This window comes from Ursus maritimus, unplaced genomic scaffold (assembly GCF_017311325.1).
Source record: "Ursus maritimus isolate PB19 unplaced genomic scaffold, ASM1731132v1 scaffold_33, whole genome shotgun sequence".
In the NCBI taxonomy this organism is placed as follows: domain Eukaryota; kingdom Metazoa; phylum Chordata; class Mammalia; order Carnivora; family Ursidae; genus Ursus; species Ursus maritimus.
Window position 1 is genome coordinate 20,618,354 of NW_024425897.1, and position 24,857 is coordinate 20,643,210.

The 24,857-nt window shown below is 44.9% G+C and overlaps 1 protein-coding gene across 2 annotated transcripts in view; it reads left to right on the plus strand.

Annotated features, from left to right (window-relative positions):
- Positions 1 to 24,857, plus strand: part of HECTD4 (HECT domain E3 ubiquitin protein ligase 4) — a 177,053-nt gene that overhangs the window by 115,541 nt on the left and 36,655 nt on the right. For both annotated transcript variants that reach the window (XM_040619910.1, XM_040619909.1), the window contains exons 38-53: positions 377 to 458; positions 1,574 to 1,776; positions 2,388 to 2,523; positions 3,306 to 3,488; positions 3,953 to 4,117; positions 4,509 to 4,678; positions 5,628 to 5,743; positions 12,666 to 12,769; positions 15,069 to 15,230; positions 15,339 to 15,487; positions 15,774 to 15,853; positions 18,085 to 18,248; positions 18,891 to 19,128; positions 19,992 to 20,128; positions 20,563 to 20,689; positions 24,222 to 24,359. In XM_040619910.1, coding sequence (XP_040475844.1) covers positions 377 to 458; positions 1,574 to 1,776; positions 2,388 to 2,523; positions 3,306 to 3,488; positions 3,953 to 4,117; positions 4,509 to 4,678; positions 5,628 to 5,743; positions 12,666 to 12,769; positions 15,069 to 15,230; positions 15,339 to 15,487; positions 15,774 to 15,853; positions 18,085 to 18,248; positions 18,891 to 19,128; positions 19,992 to 20,128; positions 20,563 to 20,689; positions 24,222 to 24,359 — 2,354 coding nt within the window. The remainder of the gene's footprint in view (positions 1 to 376; positions 459 to 1,573; positions 1,777 to 2,387; positions 2,524 to 3,305; positions 3,489 to 3,952; positions 4,118 to 4,508; positions 4,679 to 5,627; positions 5,744 to 12,665; positions 12,770 to 15,068; positions 15,231 to 15,338; positions 15,488 to 15,773; positions 15,854 to 18,084; positions 18,249 to 18,890; positions 19,129 to 19,991; positions 20,129 to 20,562; positions 20,690 to 24,221; positions 24,360 to 24,857) is intronic.

A 24,857-nucleotide genomic window follows, 5' to 3' on the forward strand; every position in this document is an offset into this window, starting at 1 on the left:
AGCCCTCGCTGTTGTTAAAGTCCCCTCACTTTGGGATTTAGATCAATTACTGAGTGCCTCCCAGGTGCCCAGCCTGCCCTGTATTGTAGGCTCAGGTTCTCGATCTTGTTCAGCTTTTTAGTTCGTACGTCATTTTCATGTAGGCTTTAAATTATCGTTACAACTGTAAAAATCAGCTGGTGTTTGGTTCCTAAAAGTGCTATAATGAAGCAATAATAAATCATTTCCTTTTTTGAAAAATTGAATCTACTGTGGATTTTAAAATCCTGTTGTTGCATATGATGCTGGCCTGGCCAGTAGTAGGTTGCTTCACAGCCTGCAGCCCCACTTTGACCTTGCCTGTAAGATTGTCACCTCTCTCTGCTTTCCCTTGTAGTAGTTCAGAAGGACGGCCCTTCAGACTTGGTACTGGTGCCAACATGGAGAAAGTCGTGAAAATGGATCGAGACATGACCAAGGTAACCCTAATATGGAGACACCTGCTCTGATAAGAGCCATGATTGAGGGACGTTTACCATACTTTAGGTTTGCAGAGACATTTTTAAGAAAAAAAAAAGTTCCTACAAGGAGGCAGGGTGAGAAATTGAAGTCAGTGGCTTAAGAGAAGCCATTTTCAAGAGAACTAGTCAGAATCAATGGGCCATTAATGTTAAAATGTAAAAGAGAATTCTTGGTTTTGACCTTGAAGTTTTCTTTTAGCTCTGTTAAGAAAGTTTTGCAGCCTAATAATGCTTTAAAAGTGAGGGGTGCCTGAGGTGGCTCAGTTGGTTAAACATCTGACTCTTGATTTCAGCTCAGGTCCTATTTCAGGGTTGTGAGATCGAGCCCTGCATCTGGCTCCGCAGTAGGTGCAGAACATGCTTAAGATTCTGTCTCTCCCTCTCTGCCCCTCCCCACTCCACGCACGTGTGGGCGCACTCTCTCTTTCTCTCTCTTAAAAAATAATACTTTAAAAGTGATTATATGTGAAAGATTAAAAAAACAATAGATAAAAAGAAATAAAGACACGTAGCCCATAAAAAATACAGAAATATGCCCATGTTTACAAATTACACAATAAGGAATAAAAATAGTAATGTATCATTTTTCACCTGTCAGACAAAGAAAATTGATAATAGCCATTATTGTCAAGGTCAGGGTAAACAGGCATTCTCAAGTGTCCAGAGACAGCCGTGCTCTTCACAGTTTTATTTATAAAAAACAAAATAGAAATTAAATGAAAATTTAAATTACATGCATACAGTGAAATACCATACAACCATAAAAAGATCCCGGTAGATCAGTATATACCAATATCAAAACACATGATAGTTTGATAAAAATTAAATAGAAAACCTGTGTGTGGTGTGAGCCATGATTATGTATGCCAGAATTTGCATGGAAACAAATCCAGAGGACTAACAATCACATGCGACTGGGTGGGAACATGGATGTTGATGGGAAATTAACTTTCTACATCTAGCATGCTAACATGTGAGTATTGAGAAGTGAGCCTGGGTTGCTTTGGTGGCAGGGAAGCGGGCTTTAGAAGTGAGGAAGCGGAGCATGGTGACGGTCTCCAACTTCCCTCCAGGGCGGCTGCTGTGAGGTGATCACAGAAGAGGCTGCAGCCGCTCTTCGGAAAGCAACCAAGTGGGCCCAGTCAGGCCTCATCGTGAGCGTCGGGCCACCTGTAGAGTCTGTCAACGCAGAGACTGTGAGTGGGCTGTCCACAGGTGACAAAAAGAAAACCGCCCAGACCTCCATTTGCCGAGAGAGGAACTCTGAGCTCGCCAGGTAGTCTTTCCCTGTCACACTTTTCTCAGACCTACTTTGTAACGGACTTGTTCTTAGGGCTTTAATTGTATATCATCCCCGTGACCTGCTGGAGATGCGGACTGAGGGCTTCAAATACCATCTGAGGTGCCGGCGGGTGAAGAGGGAGGCGCTCCTGGCCGAGGGGGCATCTGTAGCCAGAGGGTGGGCTTTGCTGAGGAAGGCCACTACCAGGAACACCAGCTACGGCTTTTTTGAGTGTTAGTGCACTCACGTCTTGCTGCCGTTACTTCTTCCAGCCCAGCGCAGCTGTACCCGTGAACTTCTCTGGGAGGCGATGGGAGGGATGAGTGTCGCGTGCAGGAGGCTTGCGGGCTGTTCTGTGTTTGCAGGCGTAGGTGTGGCGTAGCATCGTCCCTCGATCCTGAGGGCTTATGCGGTTCGGGTTTGAGGTCTGTTGTTTCAGAGGATCCTTCAGTTAATAGAAAGAGTAGGAGAGAAGTGATTTAATTTAGCTTCTCTTTTTCTTATATCATTAGAAAAATTTTCCATCTGATGATAACCCTAAAAGCCACTTCTCTGCATTCTTAACCATCACTGGGCATTGACACTTTCCCTGTTGACACTTGCAGGACTGACCCTGTCCGACCCTTCATCAGTGGGCACGTGGCGAACAGCATGGCTGCAGAAGTGATCGCCTTGCTTCATAGCTTGCTGATGGCACCCGAGTCAAATGCTGCTCAAATATGGACCACGACGGCAGAAAAGGTTAGCTCAGTGTCACTGCTTAGCTGAAGACGCGAGGAGGAAGTTTGTGTTCTCCTGCCTAGCAAGGGTCGTACTCTAGTAAGAGAGATTTCCCGAATTGGCCAGATAGACTTGTTAGTGGTTTTCCCCCTCAAATTTGCTTTGGTTTAGTCGTTTCTCCTATATCTCCTGTCACTGCCAGTTCTGATTTTGCAGAAGACGGGACCGTGTTCTCAGGGAAGGAATGGCACTCCTTGTTTCTCCTTCTTGCTTCTGTTCAGTTGATACCGACATTAGGGAATCATGCAGCCTTGGTTTTCTGGATTTGTGAAGTGTATTTACTACGTCCTAGGGAGGCCTCTGTGATACATACTCCGTGAGTGCTCTATCAGGAATTCATCATTACAAAGAGTAGTCAAGTTTCCTGAAAACTAGGGACCTGTAATCAATTCCTGTTTGCCCACAGTCGTTTTTCAAGTGAATGTCTTACGGGGTGTTGAGCTGTAGGCAGTAAGCTGTGACGGTTTTCCTTCAGGTAAATTTTTGTTCTAATTTAGGGGCTTCGTTAACACGGTGTTTGATTCTCCCACATTCTGAGGTGGCGTGTTTCCAGCCCTGTCTAATCACATAAGGGGAATATGGCAAGATGTCAGTGGTCATACCTGAGGGTAATTTCATCCCTCCCGTAACCAGAGTTCCTTCAGTACACGGGAGCCAGCCACTGTTCTGGACACTTCGTCACTCTTAATATCGAAAATGACCAAAGCTTTAACTCCTATTACATGGCTGCTTCTTATATTTAGGTTCTGTCTCGTGCACTGATGTACATTCCACAGTTGGGGAAATATGCAGAGAGCATTCTGGAAAATGGCAGCAGTAGTGGCAGGAAACTCGCCAAACTTCAGAGAATCGCCCGCCAGGCCGTCGCCGCACTGTGTGCCCTTGGAGGCTTCAAAGAGACCATCAAGATAGGGTCTGAGGTTCAGGTAACCAGCCAGCATTTCCCAAGTCCCTGCTCTCCCCAAGTTACTGCATCCATTGATTAACTGATCATCTGTAAAAATGGTATCATCCACCCAGTTGGACAGAAATCCTTGTTCCTTCAAGCTAAATAAGGAATCTGAGAAACCATGAATTCTGATCCACACTGTGCTATAGATTATTCATATATTAGTACCGTATAATGTTAACTATAATACTTGCGTCCCATGGTGTCACTAATATTTTAGAGTTGGAAGTTTGAGTTACTGTCATATTGTGATCACCTTGACATAGGTTTTCGGACCTATTATATTAACTCCCATTCAGTGCTTGGTATCTGCATTGTAATAAACTACTCCTGTAATGCCTCTAATAGCAGCTGTGAATTCCCTTCCCTGCACCTGTCCCCTGAGAGATTTGCATGCACAATCAGAGCTGGTCAGTGGTGCTAATCCGTCTTTATCTCTAGGTTTTAGGTAGAGGAATATCAGGAAGCGTCGGAGTAGTGGCTTCTATCAATGAACAGGAAGGTATAGCTACGGTCAGATTCCCACCCATAGACTGTAGAAAGACTTCGCAAGCGTCAGACACATTGACTATTCCATTGTCTAGACTTTGTGTTCCAAGATCGGAGGTAAGGTGATTTTTAAATGCATTATTAAATGTCACTACAAATGGTAACCATACTGTAATGAAAAATGAGCACACACACAGTACAGAGACACAAATACTTGGTTATCTTAAGTATTACTTGGGACGTATATTTGTCTATTGGGCATAATTGTTTAATAGTAACATTTCTATGAAGATTTTCACCTAGATGACAAAACTCATTTCTTTGGTTAGGAATATTCCACAGGGTATTGTATTTTTAATTGTTTTGGTCTAGTTTGCAATTTTCTGTTTGGTGATTTTATTTTTTTGACTGAAATTTTGAGAATTAACTCCAGATAATAACACCCTCATTTCTTATAAACTAACTACTTGAATTTAACTTTTTGCCATGCCCCTCCCACCACCATCAGGCACTGCCTCTTCATAAACTGTCCATTACTGAGAAGGTAGTACAGGCAGTCCAGTCCATGTTGCTTCCTCAGGAGGGAAGTCTCTCTATTCATACCTCACTTCCTGCAACAGGAGATGGGTCAGCTCCTGTGATGGCAGTCGTTCGGCTCCTGGCTGAAATAAGAACAAGGTGAGCACCCTCCAGAGATCCCCTAACGTGCTGAGGTGGTGCAGGCCCTGGGGGGGGGGGGTTCCTTGCTGGGCCCCTCCACTCCCGGCTTAGTGGGTCTACAGTGTGAAGTTCATGCCAAGCTGAGAGCAGAACCGTTCTCTGTGCTATGTTTACTACATTTTTGTTACATTCCCCAATTTCTGCAAGTTTTTGTTGCATTGTGTAATTTCTGCAATTTAAAACAGTTAAGCTGTTCCCCTAAGAAAATAAGGAAGCAGTCAAAATGTGATCTATGGAGTATACACCAGGCTCCACTGCTGTGCTTTGGGAAAAGCACTTTGTTCTACCCCACTGAATCTCTCTGCCACTTTACCTTGTTTAGATGGCTCGGGCTATGTTAATATACATCTGATCCATCCCTTTCCAGCTGATAAGGAGAAAAACTAGGGGATGCCCTCAAGTGTTGGTGTCGGCAGGAAAAGCAGCATTTTCTTGCAAATACATTTATTTACCACAGTAACAAGTTTCTCTTTTGGCAGCGGGACTTCTTAGAAAGTTCTAATATGTATTTTGAATTAGATGAGAGATCAGCATACAGATTTTCCAAGTGTCTGTGTTCCTCTCATTCCCAGAACACTAACATTGCCCGGGGAGCACAGTTTAGGCAATGTTTTTAAAAGATAATGCTGATTTCTTACCTGGCACTTTGTGTCTCCGCTTTGGTAGAGATGGCAGCCGTTTTGCCCTCTTCTGCTTGTCCATACGGTGTCAGCCATTACTCTGGGGGAAAAGAGAAGTTACTTATGTTTCCAGACCAGTCCAGTTCAGGAAAAAAAGCAAGAGGAATGGGGAGTTTGAACCTTTTTGTAAATTAGGGGGGAAAATCGATTGAAATGCTTTTCATAGTTAACTTTTTAGAGAATGAACATTGATGACTTTGAAATATTATAAATCTTTTAACATTAAGAGCATGCCTGGTCATGGCCCAGCTTTTAGAAGACAGCTTGTTCTGTGAAGAATTCATACAACAGTGTCCAGCCGCTGTTGAAGTGCTCAACCTGGTGGCGCAGGAATGCAGTGCTGGTAAGTCGCGGTGGCTCTCCCTACCGTCCTGGTCTACTGAGTGTCGTCAGCACATTTCCAGTTTGATGATGGAGTGCTGACATGTGTACACACACCACACACGCATGCACGTGTCCGGTAGCTGAGCTCTACAGACAGCACTTAGCACAACTTTTATCCCAGATCTAGAAATGTAAACAGCTTTCAATACAAAGTAGTAAATCAGCATTTTTCAGTTTAACTTGAGGACCATGCCAGCATGTTTTCTTTCTTCCACTGATATTAATTCATTGTATTTATTTCCCTGTTAGAACTATTTATGAACCCTTAGGGCTACCGATACTTTCTAACTATTGCCATTAGCTACATTTGAATTCATAGTCAGGATTTTGCACTAACATCCATCTGTGTGTGTGTGTGTGTGTGTGTGTGTGTGTGTGTGTGTGTGTATCTGTGTTCATAGAAAAGTTTAAACAAAAAATAGGGAGACTAGGATAAGGAATCCTCAGGTTCAACAGTTACCAACTCATGGTCAGTCCTATTTCATCTATATTGTACCCGCCTCCTGGATTGTTTTTAAGCAGATTCTTAGATATTATTTTACCCATAAATATTTTAGTATGTGTCTCTAAAAAAGAAGGACTCTTTAAAAAACCGCCATACCATTATCGCATCTGAAAAATTAACAGTTCTTTAATATTATTAACTATCTAGTCCGTGTGCAACTTTCTAATTTTCTTATAAAGTCATACTTATATTTATTTGAATTGGGATCCAAATAAAATTCTTACATTGTAATTTCATTGCTGTCTTTTAATTTTCTTTTAAAATCTAGATTCTCCTCATTATGCTCTTTTTGCCTTGCAATTTTTTTTTTGAACGGTTTCCTATAGTCTGGATTTTGCTGATTGTATCTCTGTGGTGTCATTTTTGAGTCCCTCACAGATTTTCTGTAAATTGGTAGTTGGCCTGGGTGTTTTTTAAGTGAAAATTTATGCTTTGTCCCCAAGGATCTAACTGGACTCCAAAAGAAATTGTTCACAGATTAGCCTTCTTCAGTCTCTAGTGCTAGCATTTTTGTGAACTGTAAGGAATAAATGACTATCTTTGACTTCCTTATTGGTTTTAGTGTTATCCTTTGTGTGGGGGGGGGTGTCATTTTTATTATCCATATTATTTACTATTTCTCATGCCATTTGCTTTTTCAGTCACTCCCTAATCTCTCCTCTGTCCCTAAAATTTTGTTCTTTTTCACGTGGTACCAATTTCTGTTGGTTGGTCTTTGCTTTTCGTCTTCACTCTCTATGTGTCTTACTCTTCAAATCTCCCTCCTCTTTTAGGTGTAGCACTGTGGAACCAGTAACTATTAATAAACCTCAGAGACCTGAGCATAGAGAATAAGAACAGAAGAAAAGGAATTTGCTAGGTTTCTCTGGGGAAACTGTGACTAAATGTTTGCCCATAATTCAGCTTTGTACTTGTGGTTGGGCCTTTGTTCCCTGCCTCTGCTTTTTCATGTTCTTGGCCTACGTTACATTGTAAGACATATATGACTGATTTTTAGCAAGCATGTACTTGATGAATTGATCGCTCGCTTTTTTTTTTTTTTTTTAAGATTTTATTTATTATTTGAGAGAGAAAGAGCACAAGCTGGGGGCAGAGGGAGAGGGAGAAGCAGATGCCCCCCAGAGCAAGGAGCCAGATGTGGGGCTCGACCCCAGGACCCGAGGATCATGACCTGAGCCGAAGGCAGACATTTAACTGTCTGAGCCCCCCAGGGGCCCTGATCACTCACTGTTTTATAGCACTCTATCCTTTTATACATTTTATCAAATAAGGAAGGTCTTAAACTGTGAAATTAACTTTCGTACTTAATGTACAAGCTAGGAATTGTAATTTGGAGCAGTGGCCTCAAATGGTTTTAATAATAACCCACCTAACCCATTTTCCCTAATGGAAGAGAACTCTGTGGTCACAAAGAGTTGGGTAGAAATGTGTGGGAAGTGTTTATTAATTGCCACAAAAGAGAAGACCATGAGCTTATACACATCAGTTTATACCCTAAAATAGTGTCTTATGTCAAGTTTAACAGTCCTTAATAACTCACTTATTAGGTTACCAGAAAGAGCTCTGAAGTTTAAAGTACATATCAAAGTTTACTGGCTTCTCAGTCTGCCAGCAACCAACCAGTCCTGCATCTGATTTACTTTGTAACGTTGTGGTGGATTCTTAGAGCCCACAAGAAAGTCCTAGACTTAGAAGAAATGCTGTTTAATAAACGATTCAAGGTGATGGGTAGAAGAGAAACAGTTCTTTGATTTTTATTTTTGAATATATCAAGACTTCTTATTTCATGTATGAAAATGTGAAATTTACATGCAATAATATACTTGATTTTCTAAAGTGAAAAAAAATTCAATGAATTTCTTCCATTATTTTACTTCCTCTGGGATGAATTAAGCAGAAGACTGGGCCATTATAATGTTGACTTACTCCTAGCTCAATTGTATAGCTTTCTAATCCAGGGAAAAGAATACCTAATTCCATTTGGTCTAGGAAGATAGCACTACGCCAGAGAGTTTTTTCCCATGAAGAAATATTTCTGCAAAGTTCATTGGATCCCTTGGTTGAAACAGCATAGGAAACAAATTTTAATACTGAACAAAAGACATGTAGAAACCAAAAAAAATTCCTAACTTTATGTTGTTAGGGAAGCCAGAACCTCTCTGGTCCAACTGTTTTTTCTACTCCCTACTTTCTAAATATACACATTCCCTGAGCGGGGGGTTCTTCTCAGACTTTGAAAGTTCGTAAGAATCCCTAGGAAGGATGTTTAAAATGCTTTCCAAGCTCCACCCAAAAGTCAGAATCATTACTTGAAGGTGAGCCTGGGCAGTCGTGCTAGGAGAGGCCCAGACCTCACTTGATGGAACTGTTCTAAGCTTTACCAACCACTTCCTTTGTGTATCTGCCCTCCCCTCTGCTTTCCATGTCTTCTTCTATGGGTAGTCCTTCCCTGGCTAGCCAGGCCTCTTGGCCCCTTCTCTTAGGACCCCTAGCCTCAAGAATACCCCACATTTAAAACTAAAGTCATTATTTCCTCTGGAGTCAGCTCTCCTTTCCGACTTTCCTGTCGTAGGCATGATACTCAGTCTATTTTGGGCTCTGAGATACTGAGTTAAATATGACAGACACCTCCTTTCTATCCTTCCACATCCAATCGTTTGCCATGTTCTGTTCTTCCTTTGAAATGCTCCTGAAATGTATCCCTTTCCTGCTCATTTCCACTACCAGCTTCCTAAGTCAGGTGCTTTTTGTCTCTTGTCCAGACATCTACATTATACTCCCAAACTTTTCCTTCATGTACCTTGTCTTTCCACATTGTCATCGTAGTTGGCTTCCTGAAGCCCTGCTTTGAATGGCCGTCAAGAGCGTGGAGCTGTCAACGAGATGCTGGCTTCCCTAAGCATAGTTACTGCTGTGGAGCTGTCATTTACAGACTGGAATGCGTTCACAGCCAGTCCTGGCCGTTACTTGTGGCTCTGGCCAGAGGACAGTCAGTTTTGCCTTTCCCGCATCGGAAGTATAGGAACGTTTTACTCTCACACTAGATTCTGTAAAATCTCCTCTTGTGTTAAGCCTACCTCACAGCAGATATGCTTCACCTCTGCCAGATAGCCCCCATTATAACCCGTAAGAATTGCTTTTCCCTTATTCAGTATAATTCCAGCCAGTCCCACTGAACTATCTCCTGACACTGGTTACTGCTTGATTGTAAGAACACTGTTGCACACGTTACTCACTGGACCATCCAGTATTCTGTGTATAAGTTCTCTTGGAACAAGTTTTTAATTTTAATAATTGCAAAGTGTTTCTCAAAGCTAGCTAGGCTCTTTATGACTAGTTAATTTACATTTCTATACTGGACTCCATGCATCCTGTAACTGAATAGTTTCCTCTTTGATTTGTCCACTGGGAAGCACAGACCTGGGCTTGGGCCCCACCCCAGGTTAAAGAATGGACGGGGGCACACACTTCATGGCCTGGCCTGGCTCCTGCCTCCACTTTGAGTCTGTTTTATCTTTCCCTTCTCTTTCCCTTCCCCTTCTAATCCATATCATTGGATTGTAATGGGTGTCTTGGTGTCTCTACGTGTGGTATAAGTCAATAAATTTCTCGCTATCCAAAACAAACTCTGCTTTACTTTTATTGGACTACATTTGATTTCTCCTAAGACCTTTTTTAAGATTCAGGTTTAATTCACATACCATAAAATTTACCATTTTAAAGCATACACTTCTTTGGGTTTTTAGTATATTCACAGAGTTATGCAGTCATCACCACTATATAGTTCCAGAATTTTTTCACCATCCCAAATAGAAACCCAATACCAATTAAACAATAACCCCCCCATTTTCCCTCCCCCAGCTCCTGGGAATCTCGAATCTACGTTCTGTCTCTCTGGATTACGTATCCTGGGGATTTCCTACCAGTGGAATCCTACAATATTTGTCCTTTTTGTGTCTGTCGTCTTCCACTGAGCACCACGTCTTCAAGGTTCATCCATGTCGCAGCATGGGTCAGCTCTCCGTACATGTGACGGCTGAGTACCGTTCCATTGTGTGCATAGACTGCAGGTTGTTTATTGATGAATTTATGGATACTTGTTCTTGCTTTTTGGCAGTTACCACTAATGCTGCTGTAACGATGCATATCCATTACGTGGACCTATGTTTTCAGTTCTCTTGGGTGTATGGAGGAGTGGCGTGGCCGGGTCGTACAGTAATCCTGTGTTGAACTTTTGAGAAACTGCTTGCTTTTGTGAGGAATTGTTTTCCACAGCAGCAGCACCATTTTACACTCCCACCAGCAGTGGATGGGGTCCTCACCAGCCCTGCTGGTGTCTGTCTTTTTGATTACAGTCATCCTAGTAGGTGTGAAGTGGTATCTCATTGTGGTTTTGATTTGTGTTTTCCTAATGACTAATGATGTTGAGCATCTTTTCATGTACTTATTGGCCATTTATCTTTTTCGGAGAAATGTCTATTTGAATCCCTTGCCTATTTTATTTTATTTTATTTTTTTAAGATTTTATTTATTTATTTGACAGAGAGAGACAGCCAGCGAGAGAGGGAACACAAGCAGGGGGAGTGGGAGAGGAAGAAGCAGGCTCCTTAGCAGAGGAGTCTGATGTGGGGCTTGATCCGAGAATGCTGGGATCACGCCCTGAGCCGAAGGCAGATGCTTAACGACTGCGCCACCCAGGTGCCCCTCCCTTGCCCATTTTAATTGGGTTGTCATTGTACTGTTAAATTATAAGAGTTCTGGGTGCCTGTGTGGCTCAGGCAGTTAGGCATCTGCCTTCGACTCAGGTCATGATCTCAGGGTCCTGGAATTGAGCCCTGTGTTGGGCTCCCTGCTCAGCAGGGAGTCTGTTTCTCCCTCTCCTTCTGCCCCTCCCCCCTGCTTGTCTGCACGCATGCTTGCTCTCAAATAAATAAAATCTTTTAAAAAAATTATAAGAGCTCTTTATTTTATTTTATTTTTTTTTAAAGATTTTATTTATTTATGTGACAGAGAGACAGCCAGCGAGAGAGGGAACACAGCAGGGGGAGTGGGAGAGGAAGAAGCAGGCTCATAGCGGAGGAGCCCGATGTGGGACTCGATCCCGGTATGCCGGGATCATGCCCTGAGCCGAAGGCAGACGCTTTAACGACTGCGCTACCCAGGCGCCCCAATTTTTTTTTTAGGATTTTATTTATTTATTTATTTAGAGAGTTTGCACACGAGCGGGGGAGGGGCAGAAGGAGAGGGGAAGAGAGACTCAGTGCTCAGTATGGAGCCTGACACAGAGCCCAACCCCATGACCCTGAAATGATGACCTAAGCTGAAACCCAAGAGTCAGACGCTTAACCGACTGAGCCACTCAGACACCCCGATTATAAGAGTTCTTTATAATTGTAGCTATACTAGTCCCTGATCAGGTAGCACATAAATCTTTTCTCCCATTCTGTGGGTTGTGTTTTCATTTCCTCAGTAGTGTCCTTTGAAACACATTTTTCATTTTGGTAAGTCCAGTTTCTCTCTTTTTTCTTTTGTTGCATATACTTTTGGTGTCATATCTAAGAAACCATGGCCTAATCCAAAATCATGAAAGTTTACAGCATTATTTTCTTCTAAGTGTAAAGTTTTTTTCAGGCCTTTGATCCATTTCAAGTTAATTTTTATGCCTTGATTGAGGTACTCCGAAGACCTCTCACTCTTGACTCTCCTAGACCATTTCTCAAATTGCCAAACCACCCGGAATTCCCTTCCTTCTTTGCTTATTGAAACCCCATCTTTTCCAAGATCTAACTCAAGCCTGTCTTTATGAAGCCTTTCCGGGTCCTGGAGTGAAGTGCTCACTCCCCTCTCTGTGCCAGTGTTTGTGCTTGGATCATATCGCAAACCGCAGCCTTGTCCCACACTCGCTCTCGGACGTGTAAATGCACGTACGCATCTCCTCTGTCCTCCCAGGAGTGGAGCTTTGGCTCCTGTATCTTTGTCTTCTCCAGGATCTCGCACTGTGCCTTGCTCGCAGGAGATGTTAAAGAGATAGTAGATGTTTTAAAAATCAGTTTCAATGGTGAGAATAATAGTTTCCATTTATTGAGTGCTCGCCCTGTGCTAGGGACTTAGTGAAAAGCTCCAGTTGTGTTACTTCGTCTCCTCTTCACGACCTTGTGAGGCACAGGTGCTGTTGTTACCCCATCTTGGAAGTGAGGTGGTAAATACCGAGGAAGCCGGGTTCTGGATCCGGCAGTGTAGTAGACAAAGATATCTCAGGCTCTTCCCTTTTGTGTAAGAATTTGAATCCTGTGTGAAACATTTTATTGCTTTGAAGAGTTGGAGCGCTCTGGGGGTGTGGGACTAATGTTCGCGTGTTGGGCGCGTTCCCCTCCAGGAGAGCGGCTGGCAGTTGTGGAAGTGCAGTGTGAACGGCTGCGGATGCTCTACCGGGACTGTGCTCGGCCGCCACCGCCGCCGCTGCAGGCCGACCGGAGACAGGTGAGCCCGTCTGCAGCTCACCCGCTAAGGAATGCCGGGGGGCTCCTGAGTGACCTTTTAGAATGAGCGTTTGCAAAGCCACTTGGAGATGCACACTCTGTGCTGATGCGCTATCGTCTCTGAAGGTCGGAGCATGTTGATTTGAGATTCTGAATAACGAGAGATCACAGCAAAGGAGCAGAACTCATTAATTTGTAAATCATTTCTTATGTTATCAATAACAGAAAAAAACTTGGACAATTTTAGATCTATAGTCCGTCTTATAATGATAAGTGTATACATAGAGACGAAGAGGTGATTAAAAAGCAAAAGTGGCAAAGTGTTCAGAATTGGTACCTCTGTGAATGTTCTTAGCAGCTTATTTGTAATAGCCAAGAAGTGGAAACAAACTAAATGCTTATCACCTGATAATGGATGCATAAAATTAATGCATGTCCCTGTAAAATGGAATGTTATTCAGCCTTAAAAAGTGACGAAGTAAAAAAAAAAAAAAGTGGCGAAGCAGTGATCCATGCCACAATATGGACAAACCCTGAAATTACACTAAGCGAAAGAAGCCAGTCACGGAAGACCACGTATTATGGGATGTCATTTTATATGAAGTGTCCAGAACAGGCAGATCTAGAGACAGAAAGCAGATGGGTGGTTGCCAGGGCCTGCAGGGGTGCAGGGAATGAGGAGTGACTGCTAACAGGGAGGGGTTTAAGGGTGACAAAAACACTCTAAAATGTGATGGTGGTGATATATACTAAACTCAGCATATACTAAAACCATTGAATTATACACTTTAAGTGGGCAAATTGTATGTTATGTAATTTGTATCTCAAAAAATTGGTGCATCTAGGTAAGACTGTACAAAAACTACCGTTTTCTTAAAATTTTTCTATAGGTTTGAAACTATTTCAAAATTAAAAATATATAAAAGACAAAATGTCACCTGAAATCTCAGCATCTTCAGTTAGCATTGTCAGAGTATTAGCGTGATGGATCGCCTATACTTTTTCCATGACAACGGATCTCTGCTGTTCATACTGTTTGCAACTAGTTTTTCTGCCTCCCTAGATGGTGAATGCCTTTTCATGTCAACCAGTAGAAACTTAGTAGTCCAGCCTATGCTTGTGCCTCAGTTTCCCCACTCAGGCTTTTCTTGTTGCCCATCTGCATCATCTCCAGTTTCTACCATAGCAGTGATCCGATGAACATCCTCGGAGCTAATTGTTACACGCATCTTTTAGTCCTTTGGATAAAAACAAAATTGAGGGGTTAAAAAAATGTATGCTTTTATTGACAGAGAAGCATAAACTTTATGATTAGATTTATTAAAAATTATGAAAGTAAAAAAGATGAGGCAATTAATTAAAAAAAGGAAGTATAATATTACTCCTTCTTGGCTTTGAGCTGAATAGTAAGTCACAGGAATATAAATTCTGACCACTGATGGGTCTGAAACTTGGTCTGTAATTACACAGCCAGGATGAGGGAGTGAGGGCCTGTGCCGCATGTGTGTAAGGAGAAGGAGAGCCGTAGGAATTAAAGCCTCATTTTCCCTCACAGAAGTTAAGTGATGTCCTAAAGGGATATTTAAAAAGCCATTATAAGCATAGAAGAATAGAAGTGAGTATCAGAATGAAGAATAGAAGTGAGGGGCGCCTGGGTGGCACAGCGGTTAAAGCATTTGCCTTCGGCTCAGGGCGTGATCCCGGCGTTACGGGATCGAGCCCCACATCAGGCTCCTCCGCTGGGAGCCTGCTTCTTCCTCTCCCACTCCCCCTGCTTGTGTTCCCTCTCTCGCTGTCTGTCTCTATCTCTGTCAAATAAATAAATAAAATCTTTAAAAAAAAAAAAAAAGAATAGAAGTGAGTATCAGAATGAACCATTCTAAGAGCTAAAAGAGTGGTTCTAGAGAGCAGCACTGGGCATAGAGACTGCCTTTTTTTTTTTTTTTTTTTAAGATTTTATTTATTTGAAAGAAAGTGAGAGACAGAGCATGAGTGGAGGGGGAGGGGCAGAAGGAGATAGAGAAGCAGACCCCCAACTGAGCAGGGAGCCTCATGGGGGACTCCATCCCAGGACCCTGGGATCATGACCTGAGCCAAAGGCAGACGCTTAACTGAGTCACCCAGGCACCCCTAGACTGCCTTGTTAAAAAGGCAGTTTCCTTTGTAAAAACAAGGTATATTCCTAAATAAAAGATGTACCTATATTATAATACCACTAGATAACAGGTTTTCTTCTTTGAAAGGGTAAAGGGATTTGTGTTTGCAGTTGTATTGAATGAGGCACTTTCCCCCCATTGTAGCCCAAAGAGATCACCTGGAGCCCCTCACGAGTGTTCCCGCCTGTCCGAGCCTGCATGTTCTCATCGCACCTTACTTCTGTCACCTTCCTGGCTGACCCCAGCGCTGGGGGCGGTCTGCCCCGGGGCACATTTATCTATGCCACCTCGCCACTTCCCGTTCAGGTGAGAAATCACACTGTCTCTTGTCTCTCCATCTTTGAAAGAAAAAGCAAGTTCCAAGGGCCCAAGTGGAGCCCTCTGATTGCCTGCCTACTTCTGGTGTTTCCTTAGGCCCCATCTTTTTACTGGGAGATTGAAATTGTTTCCTATGGAGATACTGATGACGACACTGGACCAATCGTTTCCTTTGGCTTTGCTACAGAAGCAGAGAAACGAGATGGGGCTTGGACTAACCCAGTGGGCACTTGTCTTTTCCATAAGTAAGTGGCTACTATTGCTGTCACTAAAAAAAATAAATAAATAAAAGTATCGGGTGTGGGTGTTTGTGGGTGTTTGAATACTAAAATAATAATATAATCTCAACCTCCAAAAATGTATAAAATATCAGTTGGAAATATATTCAAGTTTAGGCAAAGAGAATAGCTCTTAGGGTTTCTCTTCTAATTACTCTGGTGCTACTGAAGCCCCTGGACCTGTTCATTACGTAACTGCCTCTGTGTTGGCCAGTCAGCCTTGGCCTTGACTTTGCTTTGCTTTCTTTCCTAGCAATGGCCGAGCCGTGCACTACAATGGCTCCAGTTTGTTACAGTGGAAGAGCGTGCGCTTGGACGTGACTCTGTCTCCTGGTGAGTTCAGCGGGACTTTTTTTTTTTTTTTTTTTTTTTACCCTGCGTATTTCTGTTGTTCCCAGATTTTGTCTAAATAGGTTAAAAGTAAAGAAATTTAACAACTAGAAATGGGCAATCTGTCTTTTAGTGAAAGCCAAGTACTTGTCATTGCTGTCTGCTAGTTTACACCAAACCGTTGCTTTCGTGACCATTCTCATTGAGACCCTCCATTTGGGTAAGGTAGGAGTCACATTCGCTTTCATTCCTGCATCATTAGAAAAACCTGAGATTTTTGCTTCTCTTTGAAGTTTAGTCTTTTGTCAGCTTTTCATCGATCAGCAGAGAAGTTCAAAAAAAAAAAAAAAAAAACACGGAGGTCTACCACTAGCCCTGAGGCACTCGCAAAATGTGTTATGAGTAGCTAATGTGCTGTAGACTTCGTTCTCGGGAGCCTAAACATCTGTCCTGCTTCAACACATCTGCCCAGAAGTTTCAGTCACACAGACCGTCAATTCAGTTACAACAACGACATTAAAAAACCCCTTTCTCTCTTCTTTTTAGCCTCCATATAAGTGTCTTGCTCTGTATAGATGGAGCAAACTGTAGGCATTGTCCTCTTGCCATTAGAAGCCCCCAGACGTGTTGGCTGCTTAGTTTCAGACAGTACACCTTAGCGTCATTTCTGATGACGCGGTAGATGGTCTGGGCTGCTCAGATGGGGAATAAGAAGTCACTCGATCCATCAGGTAACCTCGCACAGCGGGCTGGGGCTAATTTTGCCATCACTAAGTTAGGGAGCTGCTTGTTAAATTGCACCTTTCGGGGAGTGTAGTGTTTTCAGTTATGGTCAAGTTATGACTTAGAAATAATTTCCTGGCAGTTACTTCTCTCTCATTTTCTGGAGCAGAACTCGGACATTTCAGCTGAGTACTGAAGTGTTTTCAGCACAAAGGAGGGTTTGGGGAGTACATGGGAACCATAAGCAGGGTTTGTATTTGTTGCTCTCGTTTATTTTGTTTGGTCACATTTTGCTGCTTGAGAAAGTTTGGGACTGGACCTCAAGCAAACATGCCACCCTCTTCCTAGAGAAGGGTGTCTGGGTAGGAATCAAGGACTCACTTTTTACAGCAGACATCTCAACCTCTATACCAACACTTCTGGTGTCTGTCTGTCTGTCAGTAGATACTCGCTGGGCGTCTCCTATGTGCTGGGTACTTTTCTGGGCCCTGAAGATGCCATGGTAGACAGTGATAAGCCCCCAGCCTTTGGGAAGCCCATCCTCGTGGTATCTGAAGCATTGGAGACTCTGCAATCAACAGCAGAATCGTAGAACTTCGTGCACTTCTGAGGAGTTCAGAAAGTCTGACGCAGCCAGCGTGTGGGCGCCGATGTGGTGGACACGCTCCTCTTGGTCTCTGAGCGCTGTCCAGTTCAGTTCCTCGTCGGAAATTAGCTTGGCTTATCTTAGCTTCTTGCAGAAATGCCTTAAATACATATAAGTAACCACCAGGACATAGTGTGATTTAACAATGTACCTCTAGGGGCGCCTGGGGGGCTCAGTCAGTTAAGCATCTGCCTTCGGCTCCGGTCATGATCCTGGGGTCCTGGGATAGAGCCCTACATCGGGCTCCCTGCTCAGTGGGGAGCCTACTTCTCCCTCTCCCTCTGACTTCCGCTGTGCCTGCTTGTGCTGTCTCTTTGTCTCTGTCAAATAAATAAATAAATAAAATCTCAAAAAAATAAATACCTAAAGGGAAAATGCTCTTAAAAAAAAAAAGTACCTCTAGCTTACGTTATGGGTTGGGTTTTATATTATTAAGACCATTTCTAGATCTTCCACAAACTTAGAAAATACTGTCTTTTTACCTTTGTGCCATAAGTAATTTTCCATGTGTCGAAAGAGAAAAACTTATATTTCTCTATTTAAAAAAAGTCCTACCTAATGTTTTCCCTTTTTGTCTTGGCTGCCAGGAAAAAAAGGCTAAATTCAATGTGTAATTAAACTGTGGTAACTAACTTAGACACTAGGCATTTTCTTCTGAATAGTTTGACTTCTCTTTTTTAAATTATTTCTGTTGTGTTACTTTATATTTACTCAAGTACAATACATAACTTCAGACCTTTTTTCAGATGTAACTAGTGGCATAAATAGTGATATGTGGCCTAATCACACTGGTTGCAATTTGGAAGTTTATTTCATAATCACTACAAGGGAAAACAAGATGTTTCCTTCCTGTTCTCTGCCATAGGTGACGTGGCAGGAATTGGCTGGGAGAGAACTGAGGGGACCCCCCCTCCTCCAGGGCAGCCAGCCAAGGGCCGGGTGTACTTCACATACTGCGGGCAGCGCCTGTCGCCGTATCTTGAAGACGTCTCTGGCGGGATGTGGCCTGTGGTTCACATTCAGAAGAAGGCAGGTTATCTTACTGGGAAGGAAAACAAATTCTCCTTAGTAGTTTGGATGATGCTCTGCCACGCTGGGGAGGGCAATCTCCTCGACTGAATCCACCATTCAAATGCTGATCTCACCGGAGGCACCCTCCCAGACACACCCCATAATAATGTTTAGTCTGGCATCCTGTGGCCACACTGACAGTAAAATTAACCATCACAGCACGATTGCAAGTCGTAGACTTTATGGAAGCAAATCTGACCGTGTTCCCGTTACCTTGAAGAAGCAATGCTTGACCAAGGTCTGGACTATTAACTGGTCTTAACTTGGCAAAATCAGAGGAGAAAAATGTCCCCAGTGAAGGGAGCAGCTTGTGCAGTGGCGTCAGGCAGCAAGAAACAGTGTTGGAAACAGGAAAGGTCATTGTCCAAGTAGCCAAGAGTTGGGAGAGTGAGGTCAGGGGGAGGAGAGGCGGCTGGCCTATGGGGAGCTCTGTCTCAGCGCCAGGGCACGCAGTTACACGGGCCCGTCTGCCTCGTTCCGCGTGCTCTCCCAGAGCTGGGGCCCTTCCTCTGGTTTGACGTTGAGTGACATTCACCTTGGAGTGTTAAATAAATAAACAAACCTAACCCCTTTCAATCCGTAATTTGATTTCCTTCCCAGAACACCAAGACTCGAGCTAACTTTGGCTCCCGCCCGTTCGCCTATGCTGAAGGGCAGGCCCACCGCAACGCCGCCGACCTGTGCACCGATTTGGCAGAGGAGATCAGCGCTAACTTTGAGGCCCTGCCCTTCGCCATGGCATCCGATAGCGACAATGACGCCGGCACCAGCATTGCGTCAGACCCGGGCACTCATGGGCCACCGTGCCGCATTGCTGCCGTGGCCACTGCTCAGCAACGTAAGCCGCCGCCTCCCGGGGCCCTGCTGCTCCCTGGGAATGCAGATGCTGCTATCCATAAACCCGTCCGGCCTGGGCGCACTCTAGTGCCCGCTGGTTATGGGGTGGTGGGCCCGGTGAAAGAGAAAGGGGAGCACGAGGTGGTGACACTGTACTTTCACTGACTAGAAAGTACATTCCCCGCACCCAGGAAGCCTGCTGTTACTCAACGCCGGCAGAATATCGCCACATGGAAATGCAAGCCTGAGAGACTGTCCACGTTTGATTAGACAACTAAAGACCCCAGAGTTTTATGTGAAATCCTCTATTTTTACACTTGATCTTAGCCAAAAGGCCGAGAAGCGATTGAAATCCTCTATTTTTAAAATGTCAATTATTTAAGTTGTTTTAAAACTGAGATCATAAAAAAATAACAAACACTGAGGTCATCAAAGAATAATAAAACACTAATTGTGGAATCTAGGTGGTGGGTATTAGGTGTGCACTGAAAAAACTTTCCCGATTATTAGAAGAACTTCATAATCAAATAAAACCAAGCTTCCTGGTCTAAAGGTGTGTGCAAACTGTAACTGGCCCTTGAGATACTGGTTTGCAAACTGTTTTAAGACTCTCTTTTCTTCTTTCTCCTGATGAAGAACTTTCCAAATTCTCCTCTAAATTGAGTGAATTCTATCCATAAAAACGATTTTAGGATTCAGGATAATGATACGTGGTTAGTTATTCCATGGCTTCTTCAAAATCCCTCCAAGTGCTAGGAGTCTTTCACACAAATGAAGAGATTCTGGTTTGTCTCGGGGGGAGAAGTTCATGATTTTTCTGGCTTGCTTGTGCCTAGGATTTATTGTCACTGTGCTCTGTTACAGAATATGACAGTGACACCTCCTGTCATTATAAAGTAGAACTCAGCTATGAGAATTTCATCACCTCGGGCCCAGACCCCCACCCGCCTCCCATCGCAGATGACGAAAGTGATGACGAGGATGATGACGACGTCCCCCAGGTACAAGGCCCACAGCTCTTGCACAGCTCCCTGGTGACCAGGACGAGCCACCAGGAATGATTTTGAGCTGAGGGACCAAGGCTGGAGCGGTGATACCTCCAGTTATGTTGGTTTGAACGGTAGCTCTGGAACATTCATCTTCAAACCACATATCAGTAGCAATACCTGCTCTTTGGCCCAGTACCAGTCTGGGTGTGGGAGAAATGGAGTACCCTGCCAGTGATTCAGCAGTAAGGTTGGGGACCGTGTGGAGTGCTTACTTGGCTTCAGAAGGAGAGGAAGGGCTTGCCGCAGTCTGGCTGATGCCTGCCCTGGCATCTGAGGGTCTGATTCTGCTACTGGCCTTGGAGTGGGTGGGAGCTGTAGGTCAGGGAAGGGCTGACACCCTCATGAGGCGCCTCTTCTCTGTTCACGCCTTTGCCTTCTCCTTCCAGGAGGACCACTATGCCCTGCTGGTGAAAGCCTGGGAGACCAAGGTGTTTCCTACGATCCGAAGACGCTTCCGCAATGAGGCGGAGCGGAAGTCGGGCCTGGACCAAATCAAGGGTGCTTTACAACTAGGTCTGGTGCTTTGCACTTTCCTTGGGAGCTCCCACATGACTTGAGCTGTGCTTAGATGGAACTCAGATGTAAATCAGGAAAGAGGGGCTCGTCTGACGTCAGGCCAGACCTAACCGTGTCCTCTGCTTGTGTCTTTCCTGAGCTGTGTGCTCTTCGGCCTCCATTGCCAGCCTTTCTTTGCTTGTCAGCTCAGCTTGTGTTTGGGTTGATGGGCTGCTGAAATGGGTGCTGGGAAGGTGGATGGCCTGGGGGTTAAATAATTTGGGCTCTCAAGTCACAGCCATGCTATTTACTGTCTGTCCTACCTTGGGACAGTTACTGAAGCTGTCTGGGCTTTCCTTCCCTTTAAAATGGAATCAGTGATGGTGATCACCCTGTCTGGATATGAAAAGTAAGTGTTTTAATACAGGGAAAGCTCCTGGGAACAGTGCCTGGCACAGAGTAAGTGTTCAGTTAGTATAGTTCTAGATGTCACCGTGCTAACCGTGATGGAGGCGTTTTTCTTCCATGAGCACGGTTTCTCTAGCAAAGAGTAATGCAGAGTTTGACCCCAGACAGTGGACTCTTAGTGAGTCTTGAGTGCGGGTAGCTAATTTCTGTCTTGAGGATTTTCCTCATCTTGTGAAACACCTGCTTTTTTCACCCCAAACGTGGTGGCTTCAGGGATGGTGTAAGTTAAGTTTCATTTTTGTCCAATGTCAGCAGCCTTGCTCCTCTTTGAGCTTGTTCTGAGATTAGGACCAAATAAAGAGAAAAGCCCCCACCAGACCTTTGTTTTTTGGCCAATTAATAGGCTGAGTCCCAGATTTCCAATGATTACTTTTCTCCCATGTTGGCACCAGGACTGAATCAGTATGTGTAAGTCTGTGGTTTGGTTTTTACTTGTTTCCTGTCATGCTTTCTATCCCCGAAGCTAAGGCCTACGACAGTGGAATGATCTTGTTTAAGCTTAACCTGTAGGCATAGCCACACCTCCCATGACGTAGTGGGATTGCTTTTGTCAGAGCCTGGGTTCAGCTGCCGGCCCAGTTCTGGGGCAGATACTTAGTAATTCTTCTCTACTCTTGAGTTTGAGGCAGAGGGAGCAACATTAGGAAGACCGTTGGTGGGAGTGCACTCGGGTGGTTGGGCGACCAGCCGAAAGGCCAAGCAGGTGTAGCCGAAGAGAAGAGTGTGAGGGAGGGGCAGCAGGACACGGGGTGAGGGGCAGGGACAAGTGTTGGGCACGTGAGGACTTTGGATTTTATTCTCTGCAAGATGGGAAGCCGTTGGGAGGTGGTGAGCAAGGAGCAACATAATTCAGTGTAGTAGATCCCGGAGATGAGGATTTGCTCTTCCCCATCTGTTTTCAGCGTCTGAGAGGAAGTGCCCTCGTGTGCTTTGTTGGAGGGCAGAACCGATCTTCTCTCAGGTTCGAGCACCTCTCACTTAACGTGATGCCAGACGCACTGGTGCCCGCCTCGCGGCCCCCACGCGGCACTGGTTTCAGCGTTGGGAGGCCTCCGGTTCAGCGCGGCTGTCGAGCCGTCCATTCATCCACTAACCCGTCCCGGCAGTCGGCCAGCGCCTCCCAGACATTGGGCCCCCAGCTAGGGAAACATCCGGTGGGCCACGGCAGGTGACGTGGTCGGGGCTGTGCGGTAGACCGGGAGGCCACCGCGTGTGTAGCTAGCCAGGCCGATCTCGCGTCGCTTCTCTGACAACCTGCTATTGAAGCGGAGATCGGGAGCTGACTTGGTGACAGCCGGCTCACGCTGAGAAACATTAGGCACTGTTTTCAGGGGGCTGGTGCTTCTTACCACTTTGATGAGCGTAAGAAAGGGGGGCAGAATTTACAGTGCGCAGATGGAAAGTGCTTGTCTATGATCAGTGGTTGCCGGGCCTTTGTTTTGACGTAGGTTTTACTTAAATTAGGATTTCTTTTCTTTAACCCTTCGGTGCCGGAGGCATCCTCAGCGTCTGTGGCCGAGGGTACCTCCTCTGCTCCCAGTTCGGTTAGGGGAAGGCAGAGGCGGCGCCGCAGAAAACCTGATCATCCAAAAGTGGCCCTGGACCAGAGGCAGAGCGATGACTCACCCAGAAGTGCCTCTCGCCCCATGTGGCCTCGTGCCAAGGCATTCTCTCGGGATCCGTCCGTGTGCTGTGACCAGTCATATGAACCAAGTTAATTTAAACATAAAACATTTGCCTGTTGAATATAATCTCCTTCAGTATAAAGTGGCACAGGTNCCCCGCCCCGTGAGGTGGTTCAACGTCCTGTTGTCAGGTCCCCGAGGAAGATTACTGAACTCGCCCCTGGCTGAGCGTGGCTGAACTCGGCATCATCCCCGTGTTCCCGGATCCCTGCCGAGCAGGGGATTTGTTCTCTCCCCCATTCCTTTGGAGAACGTTGCAAAGATTATTTTTCCGTGATCTTCCGATTTCAGGCCACATTTCTCGTCTGTCCTCTGACAGTTCTTTCTCTGGGCGTCGCTCTCTAACTGCAGCCTGCTCCTTCTGAAGTGTGCTCCAAAAATTGCTGTGCCTTTTCCCTCCAGCAAGGCCAGAAAATAAAGGAGGGGGAGACGAGTGTGCTGGTGATCAGTCTGTGCGAAAGCACCTGTGGCCACACCCCTGTCTGAACCCACACTTCCGAGCGGGGCGGGCGCTACGGCAGCACCAGCAGACGGAGCCGGTGTACCCACCGTCCCGTGCGCCCACGGGGCTGTCTCTTCAGGGGCATTCGTTGACTGTGTTTATTAATTAATAGTGGCTGTTGCTGGTGAAGTTAATGATGTGTTCTCCCTCTGGGAAGGAAGAACACAGCCAGTTCCAATGCTGGGTAGGAGAAGTTGGTGGAGCTCTGTCTAGCTAAAGCAACATGCGTTTGCTATAAAAATCACCCAGTACAAAAATGTACAAAGTAAGAAGCAAAGCTTTCCCTCACTTCTTACCCTCCGTTTGTCCTCCACTTGGCTCCTTTGACTCAAGTGAAATGACTGCATAATAACGTCCCATGATTTTTTTTTTTTTAAGATTTTATTTATTCATTTGACAGAGAGAGAGACAGCCAGCGAGAGAGGGAACACAAGCAGGGGGAGTGCGAGAGGAAGAAGCAGGCTCCTAGCAGAGGAGCCTGATGTGGGGCTCGATCCCATAACGCCGGGATCACGCCCTGAGCCGAAGGCAGACGCTTAACGACTGAGCCACCCAGGCGCCCCGTCCCGTGATTTTTAACCATTCTGTATTGATGAGTACTTTCCTTATTTCCATTTTGGGATTTCCCAGCAATGCTGCAGGGAGTGCTCTTGTATCTTTACACACTCGTGCTCGTGTTTCTGTGGGAGAAATTCGAGAGGTTCCTGCAAGTGGGGCATTGAGTGTTTTAAACTTGCTAGGCCCCCATAATTACCTTCCCCAAAAGGCTGTGTATTCCCATGGACAGTGTTTGAAAGATTCTCTTACCTTTGTTCTCGGTATGAGTCAGTGTTATGATTGATCTGAAGACCGTGTACTTTTAGGAGAGTAACAGTGCAATTATATTTTTTTTTAGGCATGGTGGACATTGCCCGACAGACAGTTGAATTCCTCTACGAGGAGAACGGTGGCATCCCAAGAGACCTGTATCTTCCCACCATTGAAGACATTAAAGACGAAGCGAACAAGTTCACAATTGATAAAGTTCGAAAAGGTTCTGTTTTCCCTCTTACTTCATCTGTGAAGCCTGCTGCGGAATGAGAGGTTGCATGTTCACTTGAGTGTGAGCAGAGCAGCTGTGAGTGCCCCAGGGGAGAATCCCCATTTGCGGAGTGACAGGAGCTCTCGCAGCCTCTCTACTGTGAGGCCCTGAAGCCTCCCGCTCGTCTGGCCTCCGGTGGCCTCCTACACATTCCCCGAGCTCACTGGCGCACGCAGAGTGAGACAGGGCACTTGTGCAGAGGGAGAAGCAGGTGAGGGTGTAGGGTTCCAGACAGGCCTCCCCGCCTAGGTCAGAGCTGCTGAGCTAGAACCGCGAATGGGTGGTCGCACTCTGCTTTTTAGAATTTTAATAGAATGTGTTTATTCTTTTGATTAAGAATCTATTGCATTTTTCGAGGAAATGAAAATACAGAAAAGCACAAAAAAGAAAAATGGAAACCACTCATTATCAGACCTTCACAAAAATACGAGAACATCAGGGACAGAGGCA